This window comes from Pristiophorus japonicus, chromosome 12 (genome assembly GCF_044704955.1).
Source record: "Pristiophorus japonicus isolate sPriJap1 chromosome 12, sPriJap1.hap1, whole genome shotgun sequence".
Classification (NCBI taxonomy): Eukaryota; Metazoa; Chordata; class Chondrichthyes; family Pristiophoridae; genus Pristiophorus; species Pristiophorus japonicus.
The window spans coordinates 42719809-42740515 of record NC_091988.1 but is presented as its reverse complement, the minus strand read 5'-3'; the positions used below and the strand labels follow the sequence as shown (position 1 = coordinate 42740515).

The following is a 20707-nucleotide window of genomic DNA, read 5'->3' as shown; positions in this document are numbered from 1 at the left end:
ATGTTACCAAAGGTCCACTCCAGATATATATAGATTTAAAAAAATCTTATCTCTGCATATGCATTTCTTCAACCTTCTCTTATGTCAACATTTATAATGGTACTGCCGTTCTAAGCTTGTCATGCTGTGATGACACCCTCCTGCCAGTGCTGCCTCAGCCTCTGCCAGTGCTGCCTCAGCCTCTGCCAGTGCTGCCTCAGCCTGTGCCAGAGAAACTCATATGCTCTAACCAACTTTACTCTCTGCTTTCCAAAATGCGGTATATGTTGCTACTTAACTGTTAGCAATAATTATAAAATTAAACTATTATAAAAAAAAAGGACAGAACTGATTATTTTAAAACGCAGCCTGAATTACTTCTGCGGCCTATGGTGTGCAATAATTCCCCGCCCTCTAACCCTGAAGTCACCTGCACCACACCACGGTCGGTCGATAAGTAAATGCTTTAGATTTCCCCACCTCACCTTGCAATGTTAATAAACAAAGTGCCACAAGAAGGCAGAATGAGAGAATTGTGGTGCGGGGTGTGGGGAATCTGGGCTCAATTCCAACTGTCACTCACTCGGACACTGCGGAAACTACAACTCCCGGCATTCAACGCGCACACTAACCGAAGTGACATTTGGAATAATTCTACTTAATTTGAAAATAGATAAACTTGTGAGAACACAACATAATCATCTGCACGTGAACCGATTTGTACTTCTGGCTTAAAAATAACACAAGAATCAAGCAGCAAGTACCGTTACGCGTTCACGTCAACGTACCGGGGGGCGGGACTTGAAAGCAGGCCGGACGCAACGCCGCGTAACTGCCTACGGATAACATCTGATTGGTCGCGCAGCAACAGAGGCGGGTCTTACTACAGATGAGTGGCATCCCAATTATCCAATCGGTAAAGCGGAAGCGGGGATTGAGATAAGGTGATTGGCCGGCGTGCGAGAGCGAGAGATAGAGAGAGAGAGTGCCGTGTGCAAAGGCGCAGAGGGTTCGGCCCTTTTCCTCGGACGGGCCGTGTGCAAACCGCGTGAAGCAGACAGAAGGAAAACTGAAACTCGGAGTGAAAGCGGCGGGACGGTGAGTGGAAGCCGCGGCGGCTGCAGTACTGAGAGCGTGAGTAAAAAGGCCGCGTATGGCGCCGAGAGTCTTAACACCGATATGGTGAGCCTGGCCTCCCACCCCACCCCACCCTAAGAGCTCCAGCGTGGTCGCGGGCTCCTGAGGGTTAAACGCCAAAGAAGTGCTGAGGTAAACAAGTGAATTTCTGACGGCGCATTGCGGCCTGTGCGTCAGGCTGCCGGGTCGAGCCTTCCTCTCTGGTTCCTGACCATCTCCCTCCGGCCACCTCCAGCATCGACCCTCCGATTATTTAATGTCTCTTCCAGCGCGGCCCTTTTGCACCCATCCCCGACTGCCGAACCGAGGTTGCTTGAAGCAAACGCGGTGCCTCTGGAGCTCTTGCGCTGCTAGGCCCCATGCGTGTTAGTGGCGTGGTGTGTGTCATTTCAACATGGCCGGCGGTGGACTGCCCTGACCACCTTCGGGCTGAGCCTGCGCCGTCTACCTCGTTTCTTGGAACCGTTATATTCTGAGCCTTACACGCGAGGGAGAGTCTAGCTGCTTGCCATGACGGCTTTTGTCGCCGCCATGCTTGACGGCCCGACGACAAACCGCAGAGTTTGAAGACGGTAGGTTGCAGTTAAACTGGCCGGACCCACAGGCCCGTGTTCACCGTTGCCGAGGTTCACTCATTTCCCCCAGGCGACTATTTTTGACTAGTGGTAATGTGAGCAAATTTATCCCGAAGTGTGAGGCACGAAGTGTTGAGCAAATACCAAGACCCCGCCCCTCTAAGCGTGCTTTAACCCGAAACTTGAATGAACTGGGCTTTGGCGGGAAAGGGAATAAAATTAAAATGTCCCGCGTGGGTGATTTACTGGGCATATCTACAGGTAGGTATATCTCTCAACCCGAAGTGTCTAGGGCAGTTCTACCAATTCATATTTAAAAGCACGATATTCTAATTTTAACGAAATGAGAATTCTACTACTTTTCAATCTTTTCGTCTCCCAAAAACCCGTAAGGAACAGTAAATTGTTAGATGTGTACATTTTATTTAATTCTTTTTGCACATGTAGAATGATTGCCATTTATTTGCTGTAGTAATGTGGGGCGGGGAGGCAAGTGGACCATGAATAATATGCAGTGTTCTATTTAGGAATCTATAATTCCAAATAGTGGGCCATGTATTTGATGCCATATAGTATTGGGTTCCATGCGGTAATCTGCAATGTTCTCAATGATTATGATATTACTAGAAAATGTTAATACACATTTTGGGACATAAAGTCTATTAAGTATTTTTCACGTTTTTGTATTTTTAAAAACAAATTGGGTTGCAAGGGATACTTGGTTTTGGGTAACTACTTATTTCGATCCAGAGAAAATAATTAGAAATTACAGCAAAAAAGAACATTTGGTTTGTTATGTCAGCATTGGTTCCAACTGGGCCAGCTACCAAGTCACATTTGCCTGCTCTTTTCCTTCAAATGATGTATTGCTCTGCCTCAATAGTCACTAGTTCTGCTAACTTCTTACTCTTCTAGTGATAATCCTGAGTCCATTTTTACTGACCAGTAGAAACTAACTTTATTTGAACCCTCCATTTTGGAAACCTTTTATTAGACACCTCCATTAACTTCCCTATACTTATAGGAAAAACCCTAATTTTTGGAACCTGTCTTCATAAATGTCTAATTTTGGATATACTATGTGATTGTCTACTACATTTTCCATGACTATAATTTCCTTCCTAAAATGAGGTACTCCAAACTGCATGCAATATTCCAACTGTGGTCTAACTTGTGTCTTGGATAAATACAGCATCACTTCCTAGCTTTTATAAAGCCCCTTTAAATGAAACAGAACCGCAGCTGCCCTTGTAAAACCATTTCTACTTGCTTTCACATCATTTTAAAAAAAAATCTATTCTACATCCATGAATTGCTCTGTTTCTCAACTTGGTTTTGCTGTTTAGGGTAGACCTCTTTTAACTTTTTTCTAAAGTGTACTGCTTCACATTTTTCTCAAACTGGAACTGTCACTTTTCTACTTAACTGTTGAACTTGGATGACACTTGAAATTTCACTAGCAATTTGCATTTATATAGTGCCTTTAACATTGTAAAACATTCCAAGTCACTTCGGAAGCATTATCTGACACAAAATTGACACCAAGCCACATAAGGAGATATTAGGACAGGTGTTGGTCGGAGAGATTTTTATGAGCATCTTGAGGTTTAGAAAGGGAATTCCAGAACTTGGTGGGGGGATGCTAGACAGCTGAAAGCAGGGGTAGGAGTGGGGGGGGGGGGGTGCGCTAGGTAGCTGAAAGCACAGTTACCAATGGTGGGCAAAGGAAATCTGGGATGCACAAAAGGCCAGAATTAGTTATATCAAAGATTGATGTATTAAACTTGGCATTGCTGTGAAAATAAAATTGGTATATATGCCAATGCAGCTAAATATAGTTGGTTCTGGTTTTTAAACTTAATCATTCTCATTGTGATGTATGAATTGAAATCAGTACTCTTAACTGGAAACTTGTCTTATAACGGGGGAGTGAACAGTTTCCAGAAGCAACTTGTGCTGTTCTTGTACCTGTACTTGCATTTAAATAAATGATCCTCTAAGCACATATTCATAATGTTCAGGAAATAAAAGTAACCATGCAGTCTAATTCCAGAGAGAAACTCCTGCGACCAGTTGGTTTTGTCTGCTGTTTATGGACATTATGCCAGATACAGTATTTTCAGGAAGCTAGACACAGCCAAGAGATATTTAATTTTCACCACTTTTGTATATCCTGCTTTTCCTAAATTAACATTCAGTTTGATTTTTCTCTACAAATTTAGATTTGAATTGCTCCTACTTCACACATTAACATATTGCATATGAAATGTACAGCTGGTATTATAAGTTTCTTTTTTGCAGCAAGCTGCTTGAGTCTTGTAAGGGATCATTTTTACTTTGCATTCTGGTCATGTGTAAGGGTCACATATTTTTCTTTCAGATATGGTTTCTTAGTCCAGTGTCCACTCATTTTAAACTCGTGATGCAAGGGTATATGGTATAATTCAACAAATGATGGCAGTTAGGAAAGTGCTAATGACATACAAACATAGGAATATTGTACATAATATGTGGCAGTGTCAAGGTGTAAAATAATGTTGGACAGCAATGACATTTGTAAAACAGCAAGTGCTTTTTGCAAACGTCAATGTCAATGTGTTGTGTCCTTGTAACATGTTCCCATTTGGTGTTCTCTAATTGGACTTGGAACCATTTTACATCCCTTCAAGAAGGACAACATAAAAAAACATCAGCTATCTGGTTGAAACATTTTGCAGTTGGGCTAATTTAAATGTTTTTGGTGGGAGTCTTGCACTCTTGATGCATTTACATAATCTTGTATGTGAATTTTTTAAAAGGCACAATTATAAACCTTGGTTGAGATTGCCTCCTCGCACCCCAATTTTATTTTCCTTGGGTCATTGGTGCTAAGGGCAGTTGCAGCTAGAGTTCCAATCCACCAGGTATCCTGGAATCTTCAGGAATTAAGTATTAATCTCTGGATTAATCTAATGTGAGAAACCCAGAAGAAAAATCAGACATGAGAAAAATTGTTTTAATTTCATCATCTTTGAACACTTTTTTTTTGTTATATAAAATGGGATGGCTGTTTGACTGGGCAGGGTGGTTGAAGGCCTGAAGTTCTGCATTGAAATCTCCAGAAATAGGCAACGCTAGTTGCAACACCCTAACTGATGCTGTGGATGGAATCTGTGAACAGTATCGATTAGAAATTAAACCTGGGATATTTTGATCTGTATGGTCTAGTTCATACATTTGCAACCGGACTGCTTCCTATTGCTGAGGAACAATTAGAGAAGTTTACAGAATGCAGAGGTTAGAGAAGTCTAGTAAGAAGTCAGCTATGAGCATCTGGTTGAAATGTGTAATTAATGAACCATACCACTCAACATATGCAAGAACTTTTCCCTCAGCATGATAAATGTTTAGAATAATCTACCAGATCAGGTAATGAGGGTAAAACACCAGGTTTTGAAGTACAGTTGGATGCTTGATGGGAGGATTAGTGGGATTGGGTTCAATGGTCCAAATGATCTTTTTCTCATCCATACACTTAAAAAAAAAATGTCAATTTTTAAAAAAACCTGAAGACACCAAATAATGGATTTGCTGCATCAGTGTTTGATGTACTGCTGCAGTGACTATTTTTAATTCTTCCATGTAAGGTTATTTGTTCTGTCATTCAGTCTTTTGCTAGTGCCAAGTTTACTCGTAAGCAGATCTCCTGCTTTTGACGTGAAAATGGTTGAGGTAAGCGCTACATTGCAACCATGTCAGACCTTGCATTACTGGCTTTAAAATTAAATGAGGAGCTGGCTTTTAAAGCTGGTGCTTAGCCCATGGAACTTTTTTTTTCATTATTACTTATTTCTGAAGTGGATGCTGGTAATGATGGAGGGAAATGTAACAGTAAAATAACACAATAAAAGTGCAGATGGGGAATGGAGGGGCAGGGCAAAAAGGATCATTGTTCATATACTTAAAATAAGCACAATAGTTGCGGATTAATGTTAGTGATAAAGCCATTCAATTTCAATTTTTTGTATTGTAATATTTTAGCATCTTGGTACATATCCTGTGAACTTAGTTGCCCCAAGAAAATGGGAATTTTTGTTAACCTGGTTGCACAAGGATTAAGCATGGAATCTGGTAAACATTGTTTTTACTGTTTTGCCAATATTTTTTGTTGGAGTACAGCTCCAAGAGCACCAATAGCACTGGTGCATCAGCAAAGTGGTCACCTTTCAGATATGAGCTTTCTGGCCACGAACGAAATGTAGCTAAGCCATATCATGACCTCACTTAATGGCCTGGATTTTGCAGTCAGTGGTGAACCGACGACATTCGCTGCTCCTTGCACTTGCCCTCTGACTTTCTGTGGGCTTTTGCACTGCAACTTGTGGTAATTAGAGAGCCTAAACTGCACACCGCTCTCTGCTAGGGATCTAGGACCTGTGAACAGGGCAAGTGACAGCCTCCTTAACCAACCAGATTGAAGAACCCTTGCTGAGATGTGCAGAGTCTAAACCAGGAAATGCAAGTTTGAATATTTAATTCAATGCCAAATTATGTACAAAAAGTGAAACGGAAAGAAATATGGAATTAAGAGACACAAAAGTGGGGGGAAACATTTAATCTCCAACAATAATAAAATCTGAAGGAATGAGATTCCACACTTTTGAAAGTAAATTTTCAGTGCCAGAGAGTTGGTTTAGTAGTAATTAAGAGTTATAACGCAATTTAAAAATTCACTTGCATTGAATGGACAAGCCCTAACTTCTTGTGTATTTAGTGGGCAAGTTCCACAACTCCATGCCCTTTATATATTTCAGTGTTAAGTCTCTTGGTGCGAAACTGGTATAGCGAAGCTTCTGAAGGAGCACAGCAACTTCATGCGTATGTGTGGACATCAGAAGTTGCTGAGCGGCGAGCTCTGAGAACCTTGCCATTATTCTTGCCGCAAGATCTGGACCAATTATTTAAAAAAAAATTTAACACTTATTTGTATAGTGTTCTTCACGACCTGGGGACGTCCCAAAGCTGTGTCACTGCATGGCAGTTGAGAGCAACATCTTGAATTACTTTTTTTTTTAAACCCACTAGCCCTGGATCACTGAAGCTAACTGTAACATGACCCTACCCTCAGCTACATTGAAATTGGTCAGCTCAGCACAGAGCATGAGTGTATTTAGACACACATTGCAGGAGGTAAACGTTTATTGCTGCTGCAATGTGGATATGCTGGGATATTGGAAGTATTATGGAATCAAATTGCTAGAAAAGTGCAATGCTGTAGTAAATGAATTTTTTTGACGAGTACTTCGCAAATGGGTCTTTTTTTTTGTGTTGCTGTTTCCTTTCTCACTAAGCCAATTTTCGTATTCGTAAAACAGCAACAAATCACAATTGGGGCCGTAACAAACAAGAAGAACACCAATTATGAGTTTCAAAAAATGGGCAGACAGCAACAATTACCAATATCTTTTGTGAAATCAATTAAATCACTGCAAATATTTTTGAAAGTCTTTTCATCTGCTGTCTTGGGATATCTAAGTTGACTTTCTATTAGAAGCTGATTGTAACAATTTTTTTAAAATGCAACATTTTTTTAAAAAGATTAAACTTGTGTAGTTGCATTTTCTGTTTTTGAAATGCCTGTAACTGTTCTAGATTGGAAGCTGAGCTTATGAGATGCCTCAGCCTGGATTTGATGAAGGTTCTCAAAACCATCACTGCCCACTGAAGAGAATCACCAGGTTCCAGGCTACAGATCTTAGCATGTCCTCGTGTCATGTATTTAAAAAAAAAATTAGAGTAACAGCAAGACTGGATTTTCACAACCTGTCAGGACTTGCTTGGTGTAGTGCACTCCCTTGTATTAACAAAATTATGTACGGCTACTTTTTTTTTTAGAAGCAATTAGTTTTTTTAATTTGTTTGTGTAAATCATTGCAAACAGCAGGAACTCTTCAAACTTTTTGATGTGAGACTTTTACTTGAAGCTCTATACCATCTATAGGGGCACCTGCAGGTCAGTAGGTGTTTGTGACCAGTGGCTACTGCTGCTGTAGGCCAAGCTCTACACCCCTAAGCACGGCATAGTGATAAAAAGTATTGGTGATCTGTGTCTCTGTTTTTGTGACCTTTGTGCTGCTAATTGAGTGCTCCCAGGAGCAAAAGAAAATTTACCCCTTTTATTTAGTAAAGGAGGAGGTGAATCATTCATTGGCTTTTGCTGTGAATGCCATTTATAGCAAGAGTTCTCTTTCAACTATTTGAGTGGCTGGCTGAGACATTAGTGTTTGCTGCCTTTCCAGGTGCAGGTACAATGTCTGGAATCCTCTAGACCAAGTCCGTTCCAGTTTCTGGATCTTTTCGGATTTCAGACAAGAAAATCAATAGTCCGGAACCCTTGACCGAATTTGTGTCGGGTTTTGAGCGGCGAGGTCTGAAATCCGGAAAAATCCAAAATTTGGCTCGGATTCCAGATTTCAGGCTTGATTTTCTTGTCTGAAATCTGGAATTCTTGACAATCTCCCAGATTTGGGGTTTTGCCTCAAATGTCTGGTTTTTGGACAATAATTCTGGCGACTCCAGCTATATGCAAAATGTCTTTTTCGGACAATTCTGATATTCGGACTTCCCTGTAACCTGTTGGGGCTTTTCTGTTTATAAAATTGCAAATTGTAAAGTTGCATCTTGGGCATTCACATTTCCTAACGAGCCTGTTTGTAAAAACACACAGTTGGCCATAAACAAATCAAAACTTATTGTTTCAAGATCACAAACGTATTATGCACTTGTTTCATGACTATGCTGTCCAGTAGAAACGTACTTCCAAAGTAACTATACATAAAAGAATGTACTGGTTGTGACTCGTTTTAGTGGACTACTAGGTAACTTTTTTTTTATTAAGTGTTCTAAGACTATTTCCTCTTTTTTAGACTGAAATATAGATCACCATGAGCAACAACGAGTGCTTTAAATGTGGCCGTACCGGGCATTGGGCGCGTGAGTGTCCAAGCTCAGGTGGACGTGGTCGGGTGAGGGGCCGTGGCAGAGGCAGCTTCACTGCTGCAAGAGGTAACCTAAGAATTCGCTTTTTATTCTTGCCACGGGAACTTGTGGTAAACATCTTGTGTCTACTGCAGTAGAAAATCAAAATAATAGCTCATTGCATATACCCTGAACAGGATTTTGAGAATTTTTGATTGGAATTCCAACTTGGGTAGTCCATAATCACACTCTAACTTCAAATCTAGCCCTGTTGCTGTAATTGAATCATCACTGTCTTATAGTTTTTTTTAGGGTGAAAAGGTTTAGTCTAAAATAGCAATAGTCTGTTTATTTTAGACAAATTATTTGATATTGGATCTGATGGCTCTGATATGACAACGCTTTGAGGTGTGCGTGGTATATTTTTACTACTATACTTAACATGTCACAGCCGTTAGGCGTGCCTACTATTCTATAGCCATAACTTTGTGATTTAGAAATTGGGAGTTAATTTTTTTTGTAGAATAATTGGGTGGCATATGTTGAGAACATAATATAATTGGGCTATAACTGGTCTGTAGTTCATCTGTATATAATATATGATTTTATACCTGCAAGTAGTTATTGGATGATGAATACCAGAGCATTCCAGACATAATTGTTGGCTTGCCTGATTGCAGGAATAGGGAAGCAACCAACCTGCTTGCTTGACTAGTATAGTTTGTTCTTGTGGCTGATAATTCCTTGTACAAAGGCCTATCTTTTAATCCCTAACCGGTTGCCCAATCCTAAATATTGACTTGGGCATGATTTTTTTTTTCTGTTAAAGATTCTGCTATAACTAAACTGTTCCTGGCCCAAGCCCATCAAGAGTACACAGCTGCTTATAGTAAGGGCATGTTGGACAATCCTTTTATAAATGTGATTTCTCAACATGGGCAGGCTCTGTCAAATTCTGTGGTAACTTGGCATCACTAAAGAAACCATCAAAAATTGAAATAATATCCTGGTTCAGAATTTAATGAAGCCAACAGTAATCTTTCATTAAATTCGTTCCATCAAGGTGAAGGATGTGGAGGTTGAGAATGGAAAGCTTTATCTATCACCATGGAAAACCAAAGTTAAGCATACCCAAATTAGGTAGATTGGCAGGTGGAACGGAAGGTTCCTTACCTCATCAAGCTACAGAATGTTGCAGAGATTAGAATTGCACATGTACACATTACTGGATATTTCAAATTATTTTTGGTATTAACTCTCATAGTCTATTTTTCTTCCAATATTTGTTTCTGTACTTCGAATCTGTTAAATTATATAAGCAGAATTGGAGTGGAATTCGAACATAAACAATATCAGTGATGATTTTATTACTTGCTGAACTCAATTTAAAATCTATACTCTTCTGTTTCCAGATATCTGCTATCGCTGTGGTGAATCAGGCCACCTTGCAAAGGATTGTGAGCTCCAGGAAGATGGTAAATATGTAAAATTTTTGTTGGATATGGGGCAAAGTAACCTGTTGTGAACAAAAATAATTTTTATACTGTCACATTTCAGCCTGCTACAACTGTGGTAAGGGTGGCCACATTGCCAAAGACTGTAAGGAGCCAAAGAAGGAGAGGGAACAATGCTGCTACAACTGTGGCAGACCTGGACATCTGGCCCGTGACTGTGATCATGCTGATGAGCAGAAATGTTATTCTTGTGGAGAATTTGGGCACATTCAGAAGGATTGCACTAAAGTCAAGTGCTATAGGTATGGAGAAGATGACCAGCATTTTTTGTGAATTTTATTCCTGGATGTTGTGCTGTAGATTCAGTTGCTAGTTGCTAATTATAATTTCTATCTAGTTATAGATGCCTATTGATTTCTGAAAATAAGCAATATTTCACTTCGAACTGATTTATTAATCTAAAATGTCAGCTGAAAGAATTTTTTTTTAAACATAAAACACAAGCCAAGCATGCACTGGCCATTCATGGAGCTGCATTTAATTCATTGTTTGAATACTTTGTTCATGTTCTTTTTCAGTTAACCAAAATCACAGGTGCAAATGTCCCATTTGTTGTCTTCATGGCTAACTATATAAACATTATTGCAGTGTAGATGAGAGTAATGAAGTATTCTTGAATAAGAGTATAAAAACTCGTTATCAATTGCATGTCTTTTTCCTCTATGGGAACTTTAGGAAAGCATTTGGACATCTCAGCAATTCAGTTAAGTCGGACGGCTGTATTTTTGTAGCGTGGGCAATACAAGAGACTTTTCCCCCCCTCCCTCTAATGTCAGTATTGACGCTACTAGGCTAAAGTTTTTTTTACAAGTGCCTTCCTGTGTTTTGCCCATATGGCCATTCCATTGTGAGCCCCTCAACAGTGCGGCTATTTCAAAAACAAGGCATTGCAGCTGAGCCCAACATCTACACAAGTGTACTTAAGATAAGTGGTTGTTACTTGGTAGTAATTGGGAGCAAGAGCAGTGGCCAATGTCCCCCTGCCCCACCCCATTCCTTGACTTTGGATTGCTGAAGCTAATGCCATTGTTTATACTGCTGTCCTGGCTGAGTGGGCCAGGTATTAACCTGGGAGCTTCCAGTCTATATGATTCAACCACTCGCTGGCCAAACCATCAGAGCCTGACGATTTAAGCGATCGTGATTATATGTACACTTGAATGAAAATTGTGCTATAAAAAAATCTTGACTATGTTAGATATTCCAACATTAGGGGGTTTCCGAGCCAGCAGTATGACATAGTCTGCCAGAACTTGCGGCTCTAGCATCAAACCAGTTAAAGGAAGCATTAGCTAGTCACCGTTAATTTCAAAATTTTCAGTCGGAGTGGGGACTGCAACAACTTGCTTGTGGGTACTTGGGTGCATCTGACAAGCCAATGGAAATGAGATTGAAGGATAAAGGTCCTGTATACTGTATATCTATCTGTTTCTGACAGAGTAGTGGGTATTTGCTACGCCAGTACATTACAGGGCTACTTGTAATGCATTAATAAAAATATTAAATGGACAAGTAACTGAAATGAGATCTGCTGAACTTCAAATTTGATCATATATAGTCAAGTGTATGAGATTTGAGTGATAAATAACCATTGGTTGTTAGCGTGTGAAGCTTGTACATATTGCATCTTGTATCAAGCCTGAAAAGAAATGGAGATAATCAGCTTTGGCTCAGCTCTTGTCATGAATTTATCTCGGCTAAATTTATTAGGTGTTCCATGTATCCAATATTAAAAATCTTGTGTCTGCGCACACTTTATCTACAAAACAGCTTCCTGTTGTCAACTTTTGTCTCGTGTTTGTCATTTTCCCATTAGAAATTCCTGTGAACATTTCGAATGGAAACTGCTTGTATAAACTGGTCAAACTATAATTACACGTTCATACCAGTTGTGATGCTGTTAACACCTTAGTTTTGTCTCTCAGCTCCTCGGCTTGTACTCGGGAAACATCTATACTCCAACACGACTGTTTTCCCAAATTACTGCGTTTTGCTATTTAAGTATAAATGTATTAAAATCAAAGTGTTATAAGTGGGGACTGAATTGCACCTGCACACCCTAGTTTCACCTGAAGACTCCACTTGGTCTTGACTCCATGTTTGGGGGGGGTGGGGGGGGTTGGTGTAAGTCATCTATTGTGATTAACATATTCATAAGGTTTGAAGTTATTATTTCTTACTGGTTAAACTGTTGGGTTATGTACAACAAAAAATACATGAGAAATGTAATTAAATTAAAGTAATTGTTTATGGTTACGTTGTGGTTTAATGACCTTGATTAGAAATCTTTTTTTGAAGGATGCTGATGCCAAAGAACCTTACGGGGACGTAAATATAAGCTAACAGATCAACTAAATAATTGAGAACTTTTTTTAACATGCGCGAATGTGGAACTCGCTACCACAGTTGATAACATTTAAGAGGAGGCTTGGCACACAAGGGTGAACGGAATACAGGTTGAACCTCCCTCATCCAGAACTCCATTATTCGGAACCACCCCTCATCCAGAACCATTCCTCGCTGCCGACTCCCGCAATCACTGGCCTGACCTTATGCTCCACTGCCCCCAATGATCTCTGCCGCGCTCCTAGCCCCAAGCCAGCCATTCCTGATATCCCTTTGCTCTGTCTGTACCCTCCAATTTAACATGACCACCCCTCCTGAAAAATCCCTTATCCAGAAAAGACCGGGTTCCGGATAAGGGAGGTTCGACCTGTACAAGGATAGAGGCTGGGTGGGAAGCTACCGAGAGGGAGGCGGCTTGTGTGGCGTATAAACACTGACATGCACCAATTGGCGTTCTGTGCTGCAAGTTCCATGTAATTCTTTGTGACCTACCCAAGTATTCTGCTCCCTTTTATTACATGCCCATCAGACTATTTGCACCATTTCTTGGCACAACAGACTGCATTCTCCCAGTTCCATTCGACAGATTCGTCTATTTCCTTTACAGAAATGGTTTGGCACTGGCAAGATAGAGTTTCACTTGGAGGAAAGAATCATGACCAATAACCCATATCCAACTGCTCCATTACATAGTGGATTCATAGAATGATGCAGCATCGATGGAGGCCATTCGGCTCATTGTGCCTGTACTGGCTCTTTGAAAAACCTGTCCCACTCCCCTCTTTTTCCCATAGCCCTGCAAATTTTTCCCATCAAATATTCATCCAATTCCCTTTTGGAAAGTTATTGAATCTGCTTTCACCACCCTTTCAGTCAATGTGTTCCAAATTCACAACTTGCTGCATAATTTTTTTTGTTCCCTTCTGTCTCATTCTTTTGCCAATTAACTTAAATCAAAGTCATCTGGTTACTGACCCTTCTACTAAAAACACATGATTTTCAACTCTTAATTAAATGTCCCCTTCACCTTCTCTGCTCTAAATGAAAACAAACCCAGTTTCTCTAGTCTCTCCGCAACTGAAATCTTTTAGCCCTGGTACCATTTCTGGTAGATCGCCTCTGCACCCTCAAGGACTTGACAGGCATCCTAAAGTGTGGTGTTGAAGTTGGTCACACAACTTCAGCTAGGACCTAACTAGTGTTTTTTTTCTAAAGGTTTAGCGTAACTTCCTTGCGTTTTGTACTCTTATGCCTCTATAGAGGCACATGATCCGATATACTTTTTAACCGTCTTCTCAACTTGTCCTGCCACCTTCAAATACTTGTGTATGTACATCCTCGGGTCCCTCTGTTCCTGCACCCCTGTTAAAATTGTACTGCTTAGTTTGTAGTACCTCAGTCTTCCTACCAAAATTAATTCCTTCACATTTCTCTACGTTAAATTTCATCTGCTATGTGTCTGCCCATTTCATAAGGTTGAACTATTTAATAAATATCTAAATAGTGTCTTTCTATTCTGAAATTTGAGGCTTTTAATTTTGTTTTGGGGTTGTTACTCAATTAGAAACACATTTCTATCACCACTCTGCGTAAAACATAATTGAGTTTATCTGGATCCATCATTGAGGACTCAAGTTTTTGTACAAGCTTGTTATGCTATCAATTAAAATTCAAAACCACTGTTTACCTGTAAAATAAATATTATACAATTGCCAATTTAATCACTAATCCCCAAAATTTCCATTTATTGTGTTGAGGAATTACAGATCATGGAGAAAGTAATGGTGCTGATTTTTTTTCTTCCCCAGGTGATTCTGCGTAAAGTAGTGGATTACTAGGTACATAGGATTACATAGGATATACAGCACAGAAACAGGCCATTCTTCTCAACAATCCCTGCCAATATTTATATTCCACTCACGTTGCCTCCTGTCTTTCCTCTAATCAACATAACCCTTTATTCCCTTTATAGGCTTATCTAGCTTCCCCTTAAATGCATTTATACTATTCACTTCAATCACTGCCTTTGGTAGAGAGTTCCACATTCTCACCACTTGAGTAAAGAAGTTCCTTCTGGATTCCCTATTTGATTTCCTGGTGACTTTTATATTGATGGCCTCTAGTTTTGCTCGTCCCCACAAGTGGAAACACTATCTACTATCAAAACCGTTCATAATTTTAATGACCTCTATTAGGTAACCCCTCAGCCGCCTTCTCTCTTTCAAGAGAAAAGAAACCCAGCCTGTTCATCCTTTCCTGATAAATATACCCTCGCATTTCTGGTATCATCTTTGTAAAGCTGTTTTGCACCCTCTCCAGTGCCTCTACCCTTTTTATAATGTGACCAGAATTGTAGACCGTGATCTAACTAAGGTTCTATACATGTTTAGCATAACTTCTTCTTGACAATTTAATCCCTCTAGAAATAAACCAGTGCTTGGTTTGCTTTTTTTAATGGCTTTGTTAACCTGTGTCACTAATTTCAGTGATGTGTATTTATACTCTGAAATCCCCTTTTCTCTTCTACCCCACTTGGATTTGTATTTTCCAAGTAATAACCCCTCTTTCTTACCAAAATGTAATGCCTCATTTATTTGTGTTCAGTTTCATTTGCCAATTGAAGAATGGGCATACAAGTTTATTAATGTTGTCTTGTAATTTGTTGCAGTTCTCAGTATTGACTATTCCAACTGCCCCCCCCCCCCAAAAAAAAAATGGTCATCTGCAAATTTAGTTGTGTTTTTGATTCCAAAGTTTAAATCGTTAATATAAATTGTGAACAGTGGTCCCAGCACCGATCCTTGAACACATCATCTTGCCTTCTGCCACTGAATTGCTACTCTTTACCCCAACTCTGCTTTCTGTCTTGAAGCCAGCTAGTTATCTGTTCTGCAACTTGTTCCCTGACTCCGCATGTACCGACCTTATTCATTAGTCTATTATGTGGTACCTTATCAAGGGCCTTTTGAAAATCTAGATAAATTCCATCTACCGCATTACCCTGGTCTACTCTCCCTCTGTTACCTCTTCAAAATATTCAATGGGGTTGGTCAAGCAACACTTTCCCTTTTGAAATCCATGCTGACTATTCATTATTATACTTTTGGTTTCTTTAATAAGGATTCCATTTTTTTCTGCCACTGATAAGCTGACTGGCCTATAGTTCCGTAGGTGTGTTCTATTTCCCTTTTAAATATAGGTGTTGCGTCAGCTATCTACCAGTCCTCTGGCACTACTCCTTGTCCTAACGAATTATTAAATGTGTAGTAATGCCTCTGTTATCTCTTCCCCTAGATTTTTTAAAATGCGTGGATGTAATTCATCCGGACCAGGGGTTTTATCTTGAGTTTAATTAGTTTATTTAATATCCCCTCTCCCATTTTAAATGCGGCTATCTCATCTCATCTCTTGCGATGTCATGTCCATCTGTTCTGTCTCCCTGGTAAATACCGAAGCAAAGTGATTATTTTATATTTCTGACATCTCTCTATTGCTGAGATATCCTGTCCATCCCTTAGTGGCCCTACTCCCATCCTGATTTCCTTTTTTTAAAATTTGTGCCTGTAAAATATTTAACGGTTTTGTTTGTTCCTTTCCCTTTTTGCCTTATATTTTTTACTTAATCTTTATTCTCTTGTCATGCTTTTCCTGCTGTCCATCTACTTGGTGTTTGCCTCTTTCCTTACCCTTAATTTTTCCCTTGTGTCTTTATTCATGTCTCGTTTAGCTTGTTTTTTAGTGGAATATATTTTCTTGGACTGAACATTTTAAATATTTTCCACTGCTGTTCTACACTGTTAATTTTATTTCCCCAAGTTCTTTACTTAGCCCTGCAAAATCAGCTTTTCTCCAATCTTTTACCCTGGTCTTTCTCATACTTATGTCCTCAATTACTATCTTAAAGCTGCTTATATGATGGTCACTATTGCCTAGATGTTCCCTGACTTTTACTTTTATCTGCTCTAGTTCATTCCCCATTACTAGATCTAATAGTGAATCCTCCCTTGGGCTTCTTGCATACTGGGTTAGAAAGGAGTCCTGTCCACATTGTAGGAACTCCATTCCCATATCCCCTTTACCTACCTCTTCTGGCCAATAAATATCAAGATAGTTGAAATCCCCCTTGATTTAAAAAAAAAACTCATTTCCCTAATTTGTTTGCATATTTCTTTATCCACTATTGGGTGGCCTTAGATTACCCGTTGGTGTGATTGATCCTTTCCACATGGATTCTATTTTTGTCCTGCTAATAGCTGTGTCACTTTTTTCTACTGCCATTGTTATCCTGAATAAGTACAGCTACTCCACCTCTCCTTTTCTCTCTCCTTTTCCCCCCCCCCCCATTAAATGTTACCCCCTGCAATGTTTAATTTTCAGTCCTAACTTTTCTGTAGCCATGTCTCCGTAATCCCTACTGTCTGGTTCCTCACAACGTATTGCTTCCAGCTCCCCTGTTTTATTGCAGACACTTTTGCTGTACAGACAGTTAACTCATTTTTAATAGTGGTTCCCCTCACTTTATTGTTAACCATATTTTTACACCCCTGTTCAATAACATTTAATTCCCTGGCCATCACTGTTCTTCCCTACTTTATTCTTTCCTGTGCTCTCCTTTCCTGTTTTGTTTAAACTCAGACTGGTTTCATTTTTTTTAGATCTTTGTCTTGTTTCTTTCCTTTCTCTCCCCCCCCCCCCCCCCCCCCCCCCCGGCCAGTCTTACTAGTTTAAACCCTTTCCTCTAGGACACGGGTCCCATTCTGATTCAGGTGGAACCCGTCCCACCGGTACAGCTCCTTCCTGTCCCAATACTGGAGCCAGTGTCACATAAAAAGGAACACCTCTCTCACCAGCCCTTTTAGCCATGTGTTAATTCTCCTGATTTGACTGTTTCTATTCCAATTTACACATGGCTCGAGAAATAATCCAGAGATTATTGCCTTCGGGGTCCTGATTTTTTTTTTTGATTTTGCTCCTAACTCCGGATACTACCTTGGGATCTCCTCCTTGTTCCTACCCGTCATTTATCCTGACATGGACCATGACAACTGGATTTACCTCCTCCCTTTCCAAAACGCCTGCCTCCTCGAGATAACCTTCGGAATTCTCACTTGTGACTGCAGAGGATGCTATCTATCTCAATTGTAGAATCCTTTATCACTACACACTTATTGTACTGCTCTTTCCCCACACCCTACAGCCATCTGAACCAGGGTGCCTTTGTCTGCATTGTGGCTGTCCTCCCTGCAGTCTTTCTCCTTGTCCTCCCACGGGTAGCGAGTACATTGTACCTGTTGGATAGGACCAGTGTCTGAGACACCTTTTCAACCTCCTCAAATCCCCACCAACTGGCTCACTGACAGTCACACCCTCCCTTTCCTGAACCGGTGCTTTCCTTTTGACAGCTGACTTTTTTTGGCTAAAACTATGCAGAACTTTCTCCCCCCTCCCTTGTGTTTTGGAGTATCTAACTTGCATTCCAACTCGTTGATTGAGCCGGAATGACTGAAGGCAGACACATTTCCTGCCGATGTGGGAATCTAGGACAGTCTCGCTATCCAGAAACTCCCACATACTACAGTCCTGACATGTAGCCTGCCCTGCTATCTCGAGTCTCTGTTTATTTGCTTATTGATAGCCTGAATGAATTGAGTTTTTATTCAAACAATTATTTGTTAATTTGTTTTTCTTTAGTTATAGTTCCCCAGCTCTTGGTTTAAATGACTACCTAGCTTGAAGGGGGAAAAAAAGTTATATTCACCAGCCAATCACTACCTCCTGTCCTGTGGAGCAAACTCATCATCTCTGCAGAGAATTCCCACTCTACAAATCCCCAAGTTAAACTCTCTGTTTAAGACCACTCTGCAGTGGTAAATGGGGGTGGGGGAGGAAAGAGTCAATGATTGAACAGTCACCACACTTGCACCTTCTCTGCTTATCCTGGATACTCACCTATATCAGGTATAGGGTGCTAATCATTTACCATTACCATAGGCATTAATTCCAAGGGCACCACTTAAAACATATTACGTACATGAAAGTTCAAGCAGTTGTTCATATCTTGTTAAAAGTCCGATTACCCGTTGAGTCCTTTCAGGCTGCCCCAAATGACGAATAAGTGGCAAAACCTGCTGAAACTCGAGCTGCATTTACAATACATGCTGTAGTAGTAAAACTGACCAGACCGCTGCATACTTCAGCCCCGTTCAGCTCTCCATAGCTGAATAAGGCGAAAAGCATCCACCGCGCAAGGCTTGTCTAGCGCAGAACATTTTACACAAATATATAGTTAAATAATATAGAAGCCCAGAAATCCTCCAGATCTCCAGCAGCTCATTCGGAGTGGACGAGAAGGTAAGACTTTCTGCAAGGGGCCACTTCCTGACCGCTACTTTGGGGAATCGCATTCGTAAGAAAGAGGGGGTGGAACTCTGAACTTAAATACCAGAGCTGACGGTACTTAAACAATAATGAGTTGCATTTTAATTTCTGAAGTTAAGCTAAAATTGATCTTTCCCGATTCACCGGCCACTGCGTGTAGTGTGCGAATTGCATTGACATTGACACGCCCGCGATAAGCGGCGGACTGTAATCATGAGGGCTCTTGATGGATCGAGCTTGATGCTTTTTCTCATACTAAACTTGTATTGCATATTTCTGTATTTGAGTGTTTATAGCTCTATGCATATTGAAACTTAAAATGTGTGTCTTGTTTAAATTACAGGTGTGGTGAAACTGGTCATGTCGCCATCAATTGCAGCAAGGCCAGTGAAGTGAACTGCTACCGCTGTGGTGAAGCTGGACATCTTGCACGGGAATGCACGATTGAAGCTACGGCTTAAATCTTACATTGTCGCCCCTCCTTTTCTGATTGATGGTTGTATTATTTCCTCTGAATCCTCTTCACTGGCCAACGGTTGGCAGATAGAGGCTAGTCCCAGGCCAGTGAGCTTTACTCGAAAAATGTAAAAGGAGGAAAGGGGTGGAAATCGACTTTCTGCATTTAACTACAAATGTTTATGTTTAGTTTGGTAGAGGTGTTATGTATAATGCTTTGTAAAAGAACCCCCTTTCCATGCCACTGGTGTATAGGGATTAATGAGTGGGAAGAGATGAGTCAGATCAGTGCCCCTTTCTGGGTTCTGGAAGTGATTCTGTGAGAGGAAACCAAACCTGGAAGTGTCTGAAAACTTCCGCATGTGATTTCTTGAAATGTTGGCTTTGAATTGTTTGATCTTGGGAGCAGTTCATCACATAAACCAACATCTGTATCGGGGCCCTACGTACAGTAAACAGCAAAGTGGGAGTAAACAGAAAACAAGAAACAAAGAGCAAACCTGTCCACAGCTTTAAAAAAAAGTACAGGTTTTTTAAGAAGCATCATAGGAGTAACCAGCTTACAGTAGCTGAAACCAGAGTCGGTGTCGGAGATACAGATGTTCAAGCAGAGGTTTGAATACATTTTTGAATGTAGTTTAGCAACTATTATACCCATTATGAAATACCACAACAGAAACACATAGCAAACAGGATTGGAACTACACAGCAGTTGAATGTGTTTTCACAGAAATCAAGATGTTATTTTTGTATAATACAATTAGACTACTGTAAAGAATCATTTGCTTGAAATCAGTTTTTTTAAGACAGAAGGTAAAAGCAACTGAAGTCTTAGAACTATAGAAATGTAATTTTAAACTATCAATAAAGCTGGAGGAGGAAGGGGAAAGCTTGTCTGAGTGATCTTTGATTGTTGGGTAGCAATGCATCTTACAATTTCCATAGCTGTGATTTGCTTTTTATTTTAAAGGGAGGGGGGTACAAAACTGGTTTGTGGTACTTTCTAGAGCACGTGCACTGCACTTCCGATTAAGTCAAAAATATGTTACCGCTGATTGATTGAAATGAGAACTGGGTAAATGGCATTAGACATAAATGCACAATGGGTTCAGATTAGTTTTAGCTGCCTTGTTGCTTCATAGGAATTTGCAAGTGGATTGAATTGTTTCCTTTGACAAGTGCAGATGTGTTAACACCCCTGAAGGAGCAATTAGGAAAAAAAAATTTGCGGGGGTGGGGGGTGGTTGTTACAGAAAGAAAAGCTGAAGAGAAATTGCTATTCCTTGAGGTTTTAAAAAAAAAAATTAAAATAACCACTAGGATGTAAAAAAAAACTTGGTTAAGTGAGGGGAAACCAAGTTGAAC

The 20707-nt window shown here is 40.2% G+C and overlaps 1 protein-coding gene across 2 annotated transcripts; it reads left to right on the top strand.

Annotated features, from left to right (window-relative positions):
• Window positions 1–968: 968 nt before the first annotated feature.
• cnbpb (CCHC-type zinc finger, nucleic acid binding protein b) lies at window positions 969–20231 on the top strand. Of its 2 annotated transcripts, none has more exons than XM_070895355.1 (5): window positions 969–1077; window positions 8597–8735; window positions 10061–10123; window positions 10206–10404; window positions 19230–20231. In XM_070895355.1, exons 2-5 carry the CDS (start codon window positions 8615–8617, stop codon window positions 19345–19347), a joined length of 501 nt encoding a protein of 166 aa, XP_070751456.1. In that variant the 5' UTR covers window positions 969–1077; window positions 8597–8614; the 3' UTR covers window positions 19348–20231. The 2 variants fall into 2 exon arrangements, with proteins under 2 accessions (XP_070751456.1, XP_070751455.1); XM_070895354.1 differs by having other exon boundaries at window positions 970–1113.
• The last annotated feature ends 476 nt before the right edge of the window (window positions 20232–20707 follow it).